Source organism: Ambystoma mexicanum, chromosome 4p (assembly GCF_040938575.1).
Source record: "Ambystoma mexicanum isolate Mex_15411 chromosome 4p, UKY_AmexF1_1, whole genome shotgun sequence".
Taxonomy (NCBI): Eukaryota; Metazoa; Chordata; class Amphibia; order Caudata; family Ambystomatidae; genus Ambystoma; species Ambystoma mexicanum.
In genome coordinates, this window is record NC_090927.1 from 914,632,219 (window position 1) to 914,651,055 (window position 18,837).

At 47.2% G+C, this 18,837-nt stretch overlaps 1 protein-coding gene across 2 annotated transcripts in view; it reads left to right on the forward strand.

The window, feature by feature from the left end:
- RNGTT (RNA guanylyltransferase and 5'-phosphatase) overlaps nt 1-18,837 on the forward strand; it is a 2,962,270-nt gene that overhangs the window by 914,670 nt on the left and 2,028,763 nt on the right. For both annotated transcript variants that reach the window (XM_069606512.1, XM_069606514.1), the window contains exon 9: nt 13,161-13,296. In XM_069606512.1, the coding sequence (XP_069462613.1) occupies nt 13,161-13,296 (136 nt within the window). The remainder of the gene's footprint in view (nt 1-13,160; nt 13,297-18,837) is intronic.

Sequence of the window (18,837 nt, forward strand, 5' to 3'; positions counted from 1 at the left end):
GCACTGTATCTGAGTTTTGGTCTGCCACCTAAACAAGAAAGTAGGAGTCACAATTCACATTCAAAATGAATAAAAAAGGAACAGTGAAACTGTAGTCCAGCTCTATTAATGGGCTGGATACAGAGGTCCTAGGACCTATAAAACCACCAAACTAGAAAGGTCACAAACTTAAATGGGAGGATCACAGAGGTAAGAGAACTGCAAAAATGGAATTCAAAAACCAACTGTCCCGTGTGAGAGTCAAGCAATTGGAACGGGTCCCTATTCATAGTTTCAGGATATAAAACTAAATCAAAACTGGTCACCCAATACATAACTAGTCAACCTGAACTCGATAAAAGGCACAATCCGAGTACAGATCCGAACTACGATCCGAACTGGCATCATCTCCCACATACTCATTTTATAAATTGTATATGTTATGTTATTTTGCATTTATATAGCGCCTTATATACCATTGGTATGGTCTGAAGGCGCTGGTAGGTTGAATGCCCTTGGGAACCGAAGTTCGGGTCAGTAGAGAGAGTAGAGCGTCCAAAGGAGCGTGTGCGCACCAGTTGTGTGCAGCTGGTGCAGAATTCGTGTAGTGGCTGCTTCATAGCGGTAGGAGTGGTGGTTGAGGTCAGGAGTATATGTTCGTTCTGGCAGAATTTATCCAGACCGAATGTGGCTGCGTTAGGCCTGAGGAGAACGCCTGGCTCGGGGTGTGTAACCAGCAGTGTTTACATAGAGTGATGGGGAGTGAGCGGGAGATGTTGATATGAGAACAGTTATACCGAATGGTGTCATAGTATCACTGTGTTCTAGTTGAGTGTTGGTGTAAGGAAGAGAATAAGCGTGGGGTGTGGTATGATGGGATGTGTGCTCTTTCAAATGTTCTCTGCATTCCAAGGCATATTATGTATGTCACGCAATTCTATGCGATCAAGTCCGTTCTTTGCACTTTTATTCGCTTCAGGTGTTCAAGATCAGGCGTTTCACTCCTCCGCTCTGTACACTCCTCCGCTCTGTACACTCCTCCGCTCTGTACACACATCCGTTCTGTACACACATCCAATCTGCGCGCTCATCCAATCTACGCGCTCATCCAATCTACGCGCTCATCCAATCTATCTATAGTTCAATATAACACAGGAATTGTCACATTCTCGCACTTACTCAGTCCAGAACGAGAGAGGTGCACTAGAAGATGGCGGTGTGTTCAATCTGTAAATCTGTAGTCACGCGCGTATCCAAATATTATTCATACTACTGCGCCCTTCATAAAAGAGAGGGAAATAGAGGAGAGAGAAAAAGAAGATTCGGATGGGTACCTTAATTTACAAAAATATACTGAATCGCGCATCCATTGAGATATACTCCCCAGTTGGTTAACAAGGGATATGTCAAAAAAAACTTGCATATATACGTTCGGTAGGCGAAACCATTATACGTTTACTAATCCTAGCCCCATTGTGTCGGGCAAAGTTGAATCAGAAGGAGTAGTCCAACGTGTTGAATGACAAGAAGATCTCATTAGTAGTAACAGAAGACTGTATTCAACGGCCCAGTTCTACTGAGGCGGTGGGTACCGGAGCTTGCTTTGAGGTCTCTTTGTCTTGAGCTTCCCATACAGACACCTGGGCGTGCCCCGAGGCCTCTATTGAGGTTTTCTGTACCGAACCAAGGTTCGCGGCCCTTCGTGAGGGAGTTGTTACCGGACTCAGGTCGGAGGTTCCTCTATCAGAGGCTAAGGTGACAGACAGAACTGAGAGGCCTGTTAAGGTCTTGTCGGTGAGGTGGGTTCCTCATCGGTCCCGCTCTAGTGGGGATGCCGGTTCTGTTGAGGGGGCACAGAGTGAGGTCGCTGACCGTAGTTCCTCTGTTACCGGTGTTGCAGCTGTTCCTCTTTCAGAGGATAATTTGGCTATTAGTATGTCTCTGAAACATCCTAGGCCACACAGTACCGGCTCTGCCGAGGTTCCTTGTGTCAAGGCCCCTGACCTGTCTGTGGAGACCCCTGCCTCACTTACACATGTGACGCAGTTCTCTTCTGGCATTGACAAATGGCTCCTGTTCCCGCGCGAACTACGACGGCCACTTTGGACTTTTCCCTTACACCTACGCCATCGGCGTTGGGTGATGGGAGCATCTTTTTGGGTGAACAGCGTTTTCATGGTGCACCGTTTTGTCCAGTTTATGACTGGAATGCTCAGATGCCATTTACAGCACTCCGTCTCGCTCCCTGCGGCGTCTGCGCTATTGATCTACGTCAACACAGCTGGTGAGGGCCCCTCTTGGCAACCCTCTCCTTTGCGCCCCTGGAGCTATTCCGCTCATGAGAAGCTTCCTCCTGCCACAGTGTCTATGCCTTCGGCAGAGGATGCCTTCGTTGGAAAATTTCGGAAGCTAATACATTCCGACCCCATTAAGGAATATTTCAGAGGTCTTTTTAAGGAAATCTGCCCTCCAGGGCCCGGTTCCATTCCGATGGTTCAGGTCACAGCATTGGTTGTTCCGGCAGCTGTCCCATCTCTACCAGTTGGCCCATCTCCAGCTCTTCCGCCTCCGCCGCCCTTGTCTCCAATTGACAAGTCTTCGTCGGAACCAAGCGTGTGACGCAGTTCGATCTGGACGTGTTGGATGACATGCAAGGGGATCACGAGGGTGATGACCAGCCCCACTCTGTTAGGGCATTCCATGACCGGGTACTGGACATGATGACTCTTCTGGATGTTCCAGTACCTGAGGCAACCCCTCTGCAGGAAGGGGTGCTTTTGGGGGTGTTCACCTTGTCTCCTCAGGAGCGCACCGGTTTGTTTTTTCAGAAAGATGCTTTGGCCGAGGTCCGCAAAGTCTGGGATAAGCCACACTGTGGACTGCATGTTAACAAAAAGATTGATGCTCGTTATAGGCTTCATAATTCGGAGGAGGTAGCCTTAGCGTTTTCCCGCTTACCTCCTCCACAGTGGTGGTGGCCGCTACGCTTCAATCCAGACCGGCCTCAGCGTCATCTACAGCAGTTCTGGCCAAAGAGGACAAGGTGCTGGACTCTTTGGGAAGGAAGATTTTTGCTAATTCGGCTCTGCAGTTGCGCCAGGCGAACACAGAGCTCATTTTAGCAGGGGGCAAATATGAAAATGTGGAAAGGTCTGTCAGAATTTGAGGAGTTCATTCCTGCGGACAAGCTGGATGATTTTAAGGCAGAGTCCTTGCGCAGGATATGCTTGAGGTTGCAGCGCACCATGTCGACACCTCGGCTCTGGGCCTCATGCTTGGCGTGGACACGTCTTGTCAGGCTTGGCTTCATGCTACAAAGTTTTCCAAGGAGGTGCAGGATAAAGTTCTGGACCTGCCCTTTGACGGCAAAGAACTGTTCCATTCGTCAACGAACGTAGAGCCGACTAAAACAAAGGACAGCACTCAGACGGCTTAGTCTTTGTCTGTTCTGGTAAAGCCACCTTTTAGAGCTCAGAGAGCGCCTTTGCAGCCTCGCTCTTCCTCTGGTTTTCGGGGGTTTCTAGATCAGAAAACATGGAGAGTTGATCATCCAGCTGGAAATTCCCACCGGCGTCAGCAGCGAGGCTGATTTTTCTCTCGGTTCTCAGCCTCCTCCTCTGGATCCTGGGGTCCTGCCTCTGAGAAACCCGCTAAATGAGGGTTTTTGGCTCTCGCACGAGACCCCAGTAGGGGGCGCATTGCGTCTTACTGGGAGGCGTGGCAAACCATCACTGAGGACCGGTTGGTCTTGTCAGTAGCTTGGGCTGGCTTCGGCTTGCCGCTTCCCCCTACCCTACCTTTCAATCCTCCTTTCCAGCAATCGGGGACAACCTCCCTCAGAGCCGAAGTCCAGAAGCTTCTGGATCTCAAGGCAGTGGAACCCGTTCCCCTATGGGATCGATGTGAGGGCTTCTACTCCCGTCTGTTCACGGTGCCCAAACCCAACCAGGCTGGCCTGCGCACCATCCTAGACCTTTCCCATTTCAACCTTTCTCTTCCCCAAGAGAAATTCAAGATGATCACCATCAGCCATATAAAGTCCTCTCTTCAGAAGGGCGACTAGCTCAGTGTGGGGGACCTTCAGGATGCTTGTATGCATATCCTCATTTGGAACCTGCAACGGAAATACCTACAGTTTTCCATGAGGGAGGAGTATTTCCAGTTTCGTGTGCTCCCTTTTGGTCTCCGCTTGGCACTGCGTGTCTTTACAAAGATGATTTCGGTCATCACAGCTTATCTTCGGCTTCATGGTATCCATGTGTATCCGTATTTGGACGACTGGGTATTGCGCAGTCCATGTCCACTGAAAGCCTCGAGCAACCTTCAGTCTCTCCTCCAGCTCCTATTCCACCTTGGGCTGTCGGTGAACTGGCAGAAATCCTCCATGACGGGTTTTCCTGGGTTTTCGTTGGAACAAAATCGATTGAAGGTATACCTGACTGGGGACAGAATGGCGGATCTGTTTGCCACGTGTCAGGTGTTTATGCAGTCGGGGAGCATGTCGGCCTGGTGGTTTGAGGCTTCTGGGCCTCATGGCTTTGTGTGTGCTTGCTCTTCCTCTTGCTCGCCCCACGATGAGGCAGTCGCAGATGGCTCTTCGGAGCTCATGGCTTCAGGTAGTGGATCAAGATTCCAAAATGATACTGGTTCCATCGTTCATGAGGACGGACCTCTTGTGGTGGTAGTCTCTCCTCAATCTGTCGGTGGGCGCTCCCTTCCAGGACCCTTGCCCGCTACTGACTGTCACAACGGACTCCTCCCTTCTGGGTTTGGGGGCGACGCTGGATCATCTTCAAGTTCCAAATCTCTGGTCGCGACAGGACAGACAGATTCATATAAATTATCTGGAGTTTATGGCTATATTCCTGGCACTGAAAGCGTTCAAACCAGGTATTGTCAACAAGGTGGTCCGTGTCCGCACGAAAAATGCGGTGTTCATGTTCTATATCAGCAAGCGGGGGGGTACCAGGTCTCCTCCTCTTGTGGATCTTGCCATTCAGATCTGGCAATGGGCCATTCAGCATGGTATCTGGCTGTTAGCAGTTCACATTTCGGGCCAGCTGAATGTCACTGCAGATGCCCTCAGCCGATGGGTAATTGTCAGCTACAAGTGGGAGCTGAACACAGAGATCCTCTTGGACATTTTTCACTGTTGGGGCGCTCCAGAATTGGACCTCTTTGCAACATCTATAAACAAGAAGCTTCCCCTGTATGCCTCCAGAAACGGGCTTGGAGCCTCCTCACTCGGGGATGCTCTCGAAATCCCATGGCACAATATGAAGGCCTATGCTTTTACGCCTCTTCCTCTGATCCATCAGGTGCTTTTCAAGCTGAGGAGAACAGTGATTTGCTGCCTGCTGTTCATAGCCCCTTGGTGGCCAGCCAGGTTTTGGTTTTCGGAGCTTCAGCATCTATCAGTGTGCCCACCGCTCAACCTCCCACTGGTTCCCGACTTGCTTCACCAGAGCGATCAACAACTGTTGCACCCATCCCCACAATCGTTCAGCTTGGCGGCTTGGTGCCCGAGTTCAGATCTTTAGAGCACTTCAACTTGTCTGCAGATAACATGCCCATTATTCAAGCGGCCAGGAAGCCTTCAACAAGATCTCAGTATAAAAGTAAATTGCTATGCTTCTGTCACTGGTGTTTGGCTAGGCAGCTAGACCCCAGGGAGGCTACTATCGACGCGGTCCTGTCTTTTGTCTCACATCTGGCAGAGGCTGGCATCCATGTCTTGTCCTGCAGGACATACGTAGCGGCTATTGCCACTTATTTGTCCACTGACCAGTGTTCCTTTTCACTGTCTAATCCAGTCATTAAAAGACACTTTGCAAGCCTGATGCATCTTTATCCTCCTGTTCGCAACCTGCATCCCAGGTGGGATTTGAATGCGGTCCTTACGGCCTTGTCATAAGCTTTTTGAGCCCATGGCTACTGTCGATTTTAAGTACCTTTCCTGGAAAGCGTCCTTTTTGATTGCTGTGACTTCAGCAAGGCATGTAAGTGAGCTTCAGGCCTTGTCGGTTGAGCATCCATTCCTTACTTTTCATAAAGATAAGGTTGTCCTGCGAATGAACCCTGCCTTTCTTCCTAAGGTGGTCTCTGATTTTCACTTGAATCAGTCGATTTCATTGCCTGTATTCTTGCCAGACCCGGCCTCAGAGGCCGAAAGGGTTCTGCACTGCCTGGATGTTAGAAGAGCTCTTAAGTTCTATCTGGACAGAACATCTGAGCTCAGAAACTCCTCGCAGCTTTTTGTGACCTTCGGAAATCCGCAAGGGAAGCCGGCCTCGAAAGCGACCATCTTTCGGTGGATCGCTGTTCCTGAGGCGTATACCATTCAGGGTCTTCGGGCCCCAAAGGGAATTCATTCTCATCTTGTGCAGGGCAAGGCAGCTGCGGTTGCCTTCCAAAAACATGTTCCCTGGAAGACCATTGCGAAAGCGGGTACGTGGGCCTCCCCATCGGCTTTTTGTAAGCATTACTGCCTGGACCGGAGCTCCAGGTCTGATGCTCAGTTCGGTCAAGCTATGCTTAAGAACCTGTTTCAGTGAGGAGTGCTTGGGAATCTCCCATAAGTATGGAGGAAAGGGGACGGGACGTAGGAGTATTATAAAGTTACTAACCGTAGTGACTACCTTACTCCTAGTCCATAGTCCCCTTTCCTCCATACGCCCGCCCTCCCCTCTAAAAGGATTCCTCTGTTATTGCTTAAAGGTCATAGACCTGGCGATAGAAAAAGGACTGATGGGCGATGTGCTGGGCGGAGCTAAGGAGGGCAGGGTTATGGCCGCGTGCGGTACCCCGCGTAAAAAGAGGACACATTTTGAAAAATGTGATGCTTTTTTACAAAGTGCTCCGGTCCCGTCCCACAGGACAGAGGAATGTCCCATAAGTATGGAGGAAAGGGGACTATGGACTAGGAGTAAGGTAGGCACTACGGTGAGTAACTTTATTATTTCCTTCCTAAGGGGTTGTGCATGCAATTAAAATCTGAGGCAGTTGCAGGTAAGACAACTGGGAGGTGTCTACAGGTTTCAGCAACTCCTGCAGGACAGAATTTGACTGGGACCTGACAGGGGTTCGCCATCAGTGAGATGACTGGTTCCATTGTAAGTTGAGAATTGCTTTAAGGGCTTCTCATGTGATGAGGTTCTTAATGGTGGTGGGGAGAATGTCTTCTTTTGTGGCTGGTGGATTTGAGGGTTGCAGGAGTGTTGGCCAGGTCTTCCAGAGTAAATGGCCTGAATTTGACACATCTTGAAATGTTGCAGGCTGGGACGTCTGTGGTGTGCTTGGAGCTACCAGTCAGGGTTTTGGAGCTACCTTATCTTGTCCATTTTGTCTGTGAAGAAGTTGTAGATGGGGTTGTATTTCTCAGTCAATCGAGGTATTGCAGGATCTGGTAGGGTGTTGACGCAGTGCTTCATGGCTCTTGTTGGACGCTTTCATGATGGTGGTTGTGTAGTAGTATGTTTCGGTTACTGTGATCAGTCTCTTGCTTGATGAATGGATTGTTCAGATTGATGTGGTGTTCTACTTTCTGGGATTTTGTCTGCCACTTTTCTTGTCTGCCTGTGGTGTGCTTGTGATCTTTGAGAGGTAGGTCCAGGGCCCAAGCATTGTTCATGCTAGAAGACGTAGAAGGTTGAACTGCGTTAAATTTAGAAGTCTGAGGAACTAAGAAAACTGGTCAACGTCATATATCTTCGATTAGTTCCAACCCCTCTATAGTGTTAGTGGCAAGCTGGGTAAGCCATTCCGACCACAAGCTATTATCTTCTGTTTATAATAAAGGTGTGGAATTACACTATACATGCCTTTATTCTCTACTGCCCAGAGACCATCCCTGATGCAGGAGGAGGGGCAGGTAGAGACACACCACTACACACTCACGTCTAATAGCAAAATGTGGGTCCGAGGCTTTAAGCCTTTGGTATGTGCATCAAACCTGGCTTGAGGAAAAAAGTACTTACTGGTAATAAAGTGTAACAATAGTACCCTGGCAGCGGTTTATTGAAATTCCTATTGGTAAGTATTCCTTTAGGCATCAGGGAGTAAGATGCTCTTACTGGTTTGGCATTTGTGATGAGGAGGGTCACCTTGACCATTTCTAGACCTAGCAGAGACTGTAAGGGGACCAAGGAGCGCGCTGGTCACTATGTTCCTGGGACTATGATTTCACCAAAGAAAAGAGCAAAGCGCTGCATTCCTGTGTCAATGGGGCCTAAATCAGAGGTCCTGAATTAGCACACCTGTGTTTTAATGCAGCCGGACTCCTCCAGTCGGTCATCTGACTAGATTCAGAAGGTAGAAAACATGTCACTTTATTTTTGCTATATATGTAGCAGTGCAGTTACTCTACATTAAGACAGGTTACACACCCACCGGCCATTCTCAGTAACCATCATCTCAGGCTCAGCTGACATACATAGAGCTTACATAAATCATCACACCTCCAGCAGTCTGTTGAGCTGTCACTCACTCACTTACAGTCACCAGCCCTCTATCACCATGCATGGATGACGAGCAGGACCACTTACACGGGATAATTTATCAAGCTTCCCGCTCAAACCTTAGATACCACAGCTATGTTCTCTAAAGTATGCTTGTGACCTTATTAGTTCTTCTCAAACACTTTCAGTACAGTTTTCTGTTCTTGCTGAAACCACTAGGCTCTTCAGGCATTTGATCCTCTCCAGTAGCCGACGTTGAGGGTGTGAGAATACGCAGAAGACTGTTTTTTATTTTTTCGGCCTCTGAAACATAGACATTATTTCAACCAGAGCCCAATATCTTCGATTTATAATAAAGGTGTTGCATTACATTATACATAGCTTTAGTGTTCTTTTCTACACAGCACCATCATTTACTTTATTTTCATTAAGTATTAATCTCATCAGTTTGTAGACATGCACACTTTGCACAACAGCAAGTGAGCTGATGAAACAATCATTGTTGAGTAGGCATAGAGGATTACTAGCATACTCCAACATCTGGAGAAGGTGGACTACCAGCCCTGATATAAGCAGCAGGGAGATTAGTCTGTACTCAAGCAATAGAACATTCCGATTGTGTCAAGTCAGACCAGGTTACCCCTCTCTTAAACAAATACTCCCTGATTAACAGCCTCTCCTTCCTGCTTAGCAGTCAACTGACAAGATACTTCATGAAAAACAACCACCAGTTAGGCTTTGGAGTGGGTTGCCGCTCCAACTCTGCCCCTTTGATGTGCACCACGCCTCTCAGACAATGGCGAAGCATGCCAATTTGTGCTCCTGGATCTGTCAGCAGCTTTTTCAAACCAACCCTCCTTAACACCATGAGGAGATGTATATGCATCAATGGGAAAGTACTCTAATGGTTCTCGTGCCTTTGAGATGGTGTGCAACTTGTGAAAGTGGAAAAGTTCACATCCTCACTGGTACCTGCACTCACTGGCATCCCTCAGGGATCCATCTTCTTGCCAATGTAATTTAACATACAAATGGAACTACTAGGTGAGCTGAGAAGGGACTAATACCTCAGGATACAGCAGACGTGGATAGCACTCGCAAGACTGTCTGACCTTTTCAAAAGCTAAGTGTGATGAAAGACTGTATGTTCCTTCATTACCTAATTCTAAATGCTGAGAAAAATTGAATTCCTTCTAATGTTTTAATATAGCTAGCACTCCCACTTTGGGTGGCCCACCGGACCGGCAATGGTCCGCTTGCCCAAGCCTGTGCAGGCCTGACTGAAGTAAAAGGCTGGCGGTGGGGGCTGTTACAGCCCAGTATGCCCAACGAAGAAGAGGTCATAGCTAGCCACACCTCAGGGCTCCATGGGGATGCAGTTAGTTTTGGAGATGGGCCCCACGTGCATTTTGCAAGCCCAATCTCCTGTGAAAAAAAACAAGATGGCTACCACCATGGCAAAGAGAAAAGAGACTATGTCCCTTTCTATTTCTGTGATGACATCCCAATGGGAAGAAGCAGGGGTACCAGGAGTCCCAGCAGGTAAGCTTGGTGGGGAGGGGAGTTGGGCGATCACTTGGGTCCCAGAGGTTCTGGGGGCACAAAAAGATGGCAGTGCCAGGGGAAGGGGCTCAAGTGTCTGGTGGAACACAGGCAGTTTTTTCCCATGTTTACAGCCACATGATTGGCTGAGCGCTCTTTCCCGGTTGCAAATCATGTTTAATCCGACCCACCCCACAAAACACTGAATGACAGCTGTCACAGACTGAGGGATTGACAGCTGCCCGATACTCATGTACAGTTTAAACAAAATGTTTTATTCAGTCCTAAACAAAAGGGTCTCAGAAGCCTGCAAGGGTTAAGGGAGCAAAAAACAGGTAAGGGGTATGTTTCCAGAAGCAAAAGCTGATTTACAGTAGGGTTTCTGGCTCCTTGTAATCCATCAACAAATGCTGCTGGAGAACGCTGGCAATCTTTGGTTTTGGCGGTTTGTTTATCAGAGGGCAATTGATTTCTTACCCATCTGTCCTAGTATATTTTCAATCTACAGTCATTATTTAAACTCCACAGCCAATGCTGTTATCCATTTTGATGCCTGCTGCCAGCTCAGGGAGGTGCTATGTTGTTTAAGTGTCGTCTGGCTCCTGGAGGCCATCTGGTTTTTCTCATAGTGCGCCATGACTTTTACTAAGTTCTCCTGGCTTGGTTTCAATCGAGTCTTCTTGGCTTGGATTCCAAACAATCTTCTCTTTTATGCTGGGATTGTGTCTACCCACCAAAATCCAGTCTGTGGCTCTTAGCTTGCTTAGACTCTGTTTGCCTGTCTGTGTCTCTCTCTCACCCCCCCCCCCCCACACTTCTCTCTGTCCCCCTTGTTCTTTCTTGTTTTCTCAAGGAAGTCTTATTTATTTTCCTTGGTGGGCTTGCCAGTCCCACCAGAATCTGGACTATGTCCCTCATTTAGCCTGCTTTGCTTTCTGTTTCTGTGTCTGTTGGTCTTTAGATTGCTGCCTTTTCTGCTTTTATACCCAGGTAAACAAGGTTTCAACTTCACTAGCCCTGCCCTGGCAGCACTCCAGCACTGGCACCTCTGGTCTTGCCATCTACTCTCAGATGTTACTCATCAGTTACCTTTGCCAACATTCTTCTGTATGCCACATTTGAGTTTGCTGGAGGATCTCCTTGTGGGAATTTTGCACTTGCATCATGCAGGGCAAAGGCTAGATCGGAGCCTTTTTTCCTCCTCCTGAAACTCCTCAGGATGTCTGTCGGGGAAGACCCATAGGCTCAAATCCAGAGGGAACTGTGTCGTCATCCTCGTTGAAAATGTCCTGGAAAGAGGACATAAAATCCCATCCAGACTTTGAAGCAAATATACTTGAGTGATCTTCGCCTGTCGTTATTGAGTGCATGTTTCATGACGATGGTGCCCATGAAGCCGACTGACCGTCGAAGAAAGAATCAGCCACTGATGATGTTGGTGGCATTGCGAGTCGTCAAATCGAGGATTTCATTGGTCTTAGGCTCTTTGGCACATAAGGTGGTTGGTGTACTGAGTCCTTGCCAGCTTTGTCGGGTGCAGTGGGCTCAATGGTCTTTTTCCCCAAAGGAAGAGAGAACGGGCAGGCCTGCTTTTTCAAAGATCTGCATCATTTTGATGCAAATTTCTTTCCACTTCTCCGCTGAGGTAGATTTGGCCGGGAAACGTACTTGTGTTTCTTGACACGAGTCTTTGGATGAATGCCTCCTCCTTTTCCTCTTCTTCAAAGAGGAAGAAGCGGTATGATGGGAGTTGCTCCTCGAGTGAGATCTCTTATGGCATTTCTTCAACCGTTTTTTTTTCTTTTTTGGACGATTTATCATCATTGGAGCTTTTTTCGTCAGTCTATGATTTGGTGTCGTGCATGGGGACTTGAAAGAGGAACAACTTGGGGCCATTTTGGAGGCTCTTTCCTTTTAAGGCTTTAGGTGTTATAACTTGACACTAGACGCAATCAGCCACAATGTATTTGATACTGAGGCACCACAGACCAATTCTGTGAAGATAGGTGAGCAAATTTTAGTGCATCAATCGCAGCACTTTTTCAAAACTGAGGGTTTCTTATTAGACTTGGTGAAGAAATCTACGAAAATTCGAAGTTATTTTTTTAAAAGTGCGTCAGAGAATTTCTCTTAGGGCAAGGTTCCTGAATAGCATGCAGGGCATGCAAAAATGAATCTGAGGTAACGAGGCACGGAACGCGCTATTTTGCCCACATCAATGTCACTTCAGGTCACAAAGATGGCTCAATGACTTTTGATGCCAGAGCGCATTGCACCCCTGCTGAGAAAAAGATTGAGAGCTATAAAGCAGGGAAGAACACCACCAGGGGTAAGTAATTTGTTCTTCTGGAGGCGTATTGGATTGTATCTACCCCGACCCAAGTTAATACAGCAATGTCTTACGCAGGTTGTGCCATTATCATTCTGTAATGGCCCGAAGAATGGGCTATTATTGTTATTAACACCCTGGCTACTAATGGTAAGCATCCAAGAAGAAACATGGGCAGCTGGATGAAAATAAGAGTTCGAAAAAAAAAACAATGCTGACATGGAAATGGAAGCTGGGACACCAAGCAGAGTCCCTCTTCCATTTCCATGGCATGTGCCCTAGGTAACAGAGAGCCATGGTGACCGGAGTGGAGGCATGTCCCCACACAAGAAGGTGCTAGAAGCAGGGGGAAATGGAGATAGTTAGCATTAGCGGGGAGGCGGAAGAAGCTTGGCAGCCACATGAAGTTGGCAACTGCGAGCAGAACACGCCCTGCTATGAATGCCGGCTTTTATCCGTAGCGAAAGCCTGGTCTCTTAGTGTCCTGATTAGCTGCCACATCCTTCATGTGTGCTGATTCTCGTTATAGACAAAACCCCAAAACAATGATAGCTGAGATCGCCTGTTTTCTGACATCAGCTTGTTGTAAGAGTAAAAGGTTGCGAAAGAGCAATGCTGGGTAGGGCACCAGTAAACCAACATTCATGGCTGGGTAATAGTGAAACAGTCACTGTTGGGAACATTCCATTTCAGGTGTCATCCCACTGTTGTATGAAATATCATGGATTTTTTTAATTTGTTTTGACATGCCACAGGAAACACGCAGTCCAGAATTGTTTCTTGAAATGTAATGTTGGCATTTAAATACATGAACGAAGGTAGATAATACTTGTTTCCTCTCTTTTTTTTCTCAGGTACATGATGTTGATTGATGGCAAGAATGAGGTTTATATGATTGACAGAGATAACTCAGTGTTTCATGTGTCTAACCTGGAGTTTCCATTCCGCAAAGACCTTCGTGCTCATTTATCAAACACACTCTTAGATGGGGTAAGGCACATTTAATGTTTATCGTTCATTTACTGAAATCTTCTTGGTTAAGATGTAACCTAATGTGTGGACTATTTTACATTGCATTTGAATGTTCATTTACAAATCATTCGAAGAAGCGCTAGCGTTGTGTCGGAAGCGGCTGACTGTGGAAACCTGATCCTTTCAGTGCGGCTTGACACATGTTGTGTACGTTCGCACGGCCATTCTTCTAACCCTCTAACTCGCTTGTAGGAACACAACTGCAAAGCGAGCAACGCGAGTTGTTTTCTCCATTCCATCTGCACCCAGATGAATCTCCGGGAGTCACTGGTGCGGCCTGGGCACACCTCGCACGGGTCCTTGCTGGCAGGATTTGCCAGTCATTGCGAGAGCGGTTGTGCAGAAAGTGAGTGAGAGTGGGTTTCTTGTTTTATTTTGTCAGAGAGCAGTCACAGGAAAAAGCAGGCTGATCCAGAGCCCTGAGCCCAGAGTGGCCAATGAGTACATCGCACAAGCTTAGTGCCCTCTGAGCAAGAAAAGTGGTGTGGTGCGGTTCTCTGGGGGTGAGTCCTGTTGGTCCTGTTAGTCAGGGTACAGCAAGCACATCCCCATGCACATCCCCACATTCTATTCTATCAGTGCTTTTTTGTGTCAAGGATTGCGAGTACTGGCTCTGACTGTACTCTATATCGAACCCAGCTTGGAGGAGGAGGAGGTGTCCAAGCCTGTGAACCTTGCTAATGGGCCAATAGGTGAGAGTGCAGGCCCCCGGGAACATATTGGAGCCCAAAAGATTCCATTCTATTGGTGAATGTGGGCAAAAAGCCTTTGAACTGATTGTGGTGAAATAAAAACCACAAGGAAAGCTGATTATCTATGTACCATCGGCATTATGTACACGTTCAAGTGCAGGGCAGAGTGTGTTTCCGTGTGTACCGGCAACCGGGCAACAGTAACATCACTGTACCAAGCGCACCCTCGTTTTTCCAGCCCCCTTATTCTCTAACATTTTGTTGGCAAGTTATTATTACTAAGGGGCTACTTTATAGCTCACCTGTCACTCTTACTACTCCATTTGCCAATTTGGACCGGAAGTGGTGGTGTCGGTACTGGACCCCCTTGCTGCTGCCTTCCATTCCATTTGCTGCAAAGAGAAAGAAATTGGCTTTCTCCACAGCTGATTTTTATTTTATTATTATTATTTTTTCCAAGGTCCTGTGTGGTGAGGAGTCTCCTTTAAGGGAAAGGAGGAGGAGCCCGTGGTGACCCGACCCGACCAAACACTCAAAAGCGCCCACTACCGTGTCAGCGGTGCAGGAGTGGTGCGCAAGTGGTGTTGCTGGGGGCGCCCGTGCTGGTGACTGACAGCGATACTCCACACCCGGCTTATCTTTCCATTAAGAGGAGCTGCACTCCGGGAACAACTCTGCGCGGGATGAGTAACTCGACGGCCGTCGAGACTGATGCCAGGATCAAGACCAGGTAACAGTTAAAGCAGCGCCTTGACTCTTGTACCATCCCTCGACTATGAAGTCGCCTGTTCCCTGACCAAGTCTTAAAGCTCCTTCATCTCTGAAACAATCCCGCCTGCCATTTTCCAACAAATCACTAGAAAAAGTAGGGATGGCTGGATCCCTGATTCTACTGGGAGATCTGGACAAACCAATCTGGGTGGACACCCCTAAGGCTACGGAAGAAGTTCGGCCAAGGGGGGTACTCCCAATACTTACTCCTGGATTGTCCCCAAACCTAGATGAGGGGTCGAAATTAACTGAGCAAACCATCCTGGAAACTGACTCTGCCCTCGCCATATTAGTCATCTCTGGTGAGGCGAATCAGCCCTTCTCCCTGACACGATACTGGATGCAAAGGGGAACCCTTTGAACAATGTCATTGGCTCCCCCCAAAGGTTGAGGGAACAGCAAAATAACCACCAGGAAGACTCTAGAGTGTCGTTCACTCTTGGAAAAATCTAGCTCTAACGAGGTATCGGATCCAACTGCCATCATTGACCTACATCCTCCCAAATTGCCACTTTATAAAATCCAAATCGCAATCATCCAGGACCCACAGCCACCAGAAGAACCGGAAGGCTGCTCTAAAAAAGCTGGATTGGTGTATATGCCAATCCCGATCCTCCCAATCGTAGGGGGAGAACTCTTAGGCCCTGGTCAGTTAATTCTGAATGCTCGATTGGATCAAGGTGGCTCCGATATGGTATTTGCGAGGAAGATTTTAAGGAGAACCCGGGAAATAACAAGGCCCCTGAAGGCGAGGATGACGCCTGGAAAAAGTTGCTGGATACACCAATGATCCATCATGACTTTCCTGAGGAACTCTGCCAAAATGAATCTGATTTTCCATCTGTTATCAGGGCGCCAACATCGCCATTGAAGGTGCTTATATCTCCTGTTTCGCCGAAGGGGCCCCCGGGGGTAGCAACACCTCTGCCATCTAATGCCTGTCTTGCAAACAAACTGATTAATGATATCTCGAATCTCACGGGGAGAATTGTGTCGGAAAAAAGAAGTCTATCGTTCATTATGGACAAAATTGCGGCCCTGGATGAGGTTTCACCCGCAAGTCTCTATCCCTCGACTTTAGACGTCCAAGAGACATTACATCCAGCCGCTCTAGCAAAAAAGTCAGAGGATTTATTGAGCAAATCAGGGCCGAATTGGGTTAAAGAAGTACCCCCTATGGTGATTGACGAATCCTCCTTGACAAAAATCAGCGATATCTGTAGTAAAGGAAGGATGGGTGACTTTATCTACACCCAAAACGTAGTCATGGCAGCACTCAACATCTCAATTGCCCCATTCCTGAAATTATACGAGAATATCAATGGCAAAATCGACTGTGCGACTTTGCACGACATGAGTCGAACAATAAACTACTACTCATGGAGGCTATTCTGGAAAATCATAAGTGGATCAGGAAATCTACAAGAGGCTAAGGCCTCCTTATGTATTAATCCATCAAAAAACCAACAAGGGAAACCCCTACCCAAATCGACAACAATGAAGATTCCCCCTCAAGAGGCTCAATGATACTGGGTAAAGGCCTGGCTGGTTTGAGGAAAGGAAAGCAAGCATCTACTGTGAAACTGGGCGCGAAGGGGTCTAAACCAAGCTATGCACTGTTCCAAGACCCAAACCAATTGATACATCCCGCAAAAGGGCTGGCCTAATCTATCTGTTTGCCAGCTCATTTGACCACTTCACAAAAGAAAACCCAAAAACAACCTACCAAACGTAAAGCAAATTGTTCTCAGGCTTTTTTAAGGAATATCCACATTCCAACTCAGGATGAAAGGAAACCACCAGCAAAAAAAGCCAAGACGAGAAATAAAATTCAATAAAAAACCACATGGCATCGGGCTCTCTAAGTGACCTGATTGAAATAATCAAAACCAATCAGGACCAATCAGGACGAGGAATCTTGGGCTAATATCAGTTTGACGGACTGGCAAGTAATAGACAGATACTCAAATCAGGAGGACCCCAAGGCGACAACACCCAAGGCAAAACAAGGAAAAGGAAGAGACACGAAGGCCTGTCCACAAGACACTAGGCAGCGGCAAAAATTTGTCATCTAAGGTGGGAAAATCAAATGATCTCCTCCAGCAACTTGAGGATAAAAGATCATTGCGAACTAAACATCAATCTCATCCAGAAAGAAGAACAAACCGGTGGAAAGACGAGAATTCCTTGTCTACTAAAGCAAGAGGACTCCTACACAAAATCCCAGGATCACCTGAAATGTCTGGAGCTTCGTAGACAACAAAGACGTCATGAAGGGAGGTCTGATACAAGACCAGCCATCAACAAAGAGAGTTTAAACGAGAAGGAGCATGCGAGAACTCGAACAGTGACCAAAGATCGACCAATCCGGACTGACCATAGGAGGGAAAATATCATAAAAACCTTTCAGGTGAAACTGGAAAGATCTACGAAAGATCAGAATAAAATCCTCCTAAATAGGAAAAACACATTAACTCTGCTTAACCAGGTGATTGCCTCCGGGACCCTAGAACCTGATGATATAGCGATCATTGAATTTACAGAAGACCGGAGATTAGACCTTATCACCATCCATTTTAGATCACAGAAAATAATGGATAAGGTGATGAAAACAAAGGACAGGTTGTGGGATCTGGGCTTTAGGCTTACCAAACTGGAGGCAGATGAGGGAAGAGGCCAGGACAAGGATCATTCTCGTTCCCGACCCGTCCGATCCACTGATAAATCCCAATTAAGGAGGGCGAATGTATCGAACTCAAGGACAAGGCTTCCACCTAACTCGCACTCTAACAGACCCCCACGATTGGAACGATCCAGCGATTCTAGATCTGGTAAACGCCCTCTGCGAGATGACCGCCAGAAAACAATCCACAACCCCATGACTAAGCTAAGGTTCACGGTTGATAACTCGAGCTCCAAAGGGAACTATGCAAGAGCTAATCCCTCTAAAGAGGCCTGTGAAGAAAAGACCTCAGTAAAGACCGACACTCAGTGGGAAAAAAAGAAGCAACAGAGCCAAAGGGAAGGCACTGAAGTACGATCTCTTCTGGCCTCTTGGAACACCAGGGGTTTTAGTCATCTCTACTCCGGGGAATGTAACTTCCTGAGCGATTTTGAAATTATTTGCCTACAGGAATCATGGGTGATTACAAGTCCGGTATGCCAGGGATACCAAATTTACATCAACCACGCATTGAAATGACCGCTGGGACGACCTCGTGCGGTGCGTTTGACTTTAATTAAAGAAGACTACGAACTACAAGTATTAGCACACCAGACACCCAATCCATACACTCAGATGTTGAAACTGGGTAAAAATAGAGGGAGTGACGAGATCAAACTCCTCCTTATTAACACCTACCGGAGTAGCCAAGATTGTGAAACGGAAAATTATTCTTCAGACATCATGGAAGCTATCGGTCGACGAGACCATGTTAGAAGATCCAAATCAATTGATAATACTTTGTGGAGACCTGAACTTGAAGCTCCTCGATAAAAGGGGGCGCCTGAAGCAAATAACACTTTTGGAACTGTGGGAAAGCAGATGGACAACGGAAATGTCTATTAGAGACATGGAAATGCTAAATGGGCAGGCACAGAGTGATCTCCCAGGCACGGATACCTAGTTCAGAAACCAAGGTAGTGCCTGTCTGGACTATTGCTTTGTAGGAAGAAACACACTTAGGTGGATTGAGAAATTCATTGTAAAAAAAACAGCTCACCAGCGACCATGCATTATTGGAAGTAGAATTCTGCTGGAAATCTAAGGCCTCAAAGCAACTATTTGTGCGCCCAATTGAGTTATCGTGGGGCACCAATAGACTCAGAATTAAAGCATCAGCGATCCCAAAACTCAGGCATCATCTAGAGGACAATATCAAAAATTGCGAGAACTCAGTGGAATACAGATGGTTGCTGAAGGACTATGAAATTAAGAGAGTCTCGAATAACTCTGTCGCAGTGGAAAGAAAACATGCCTATAATAAAGAGTTGGTCATAAGGCGACGAGAACTGCATGCTGACCTAAGAAGACTAT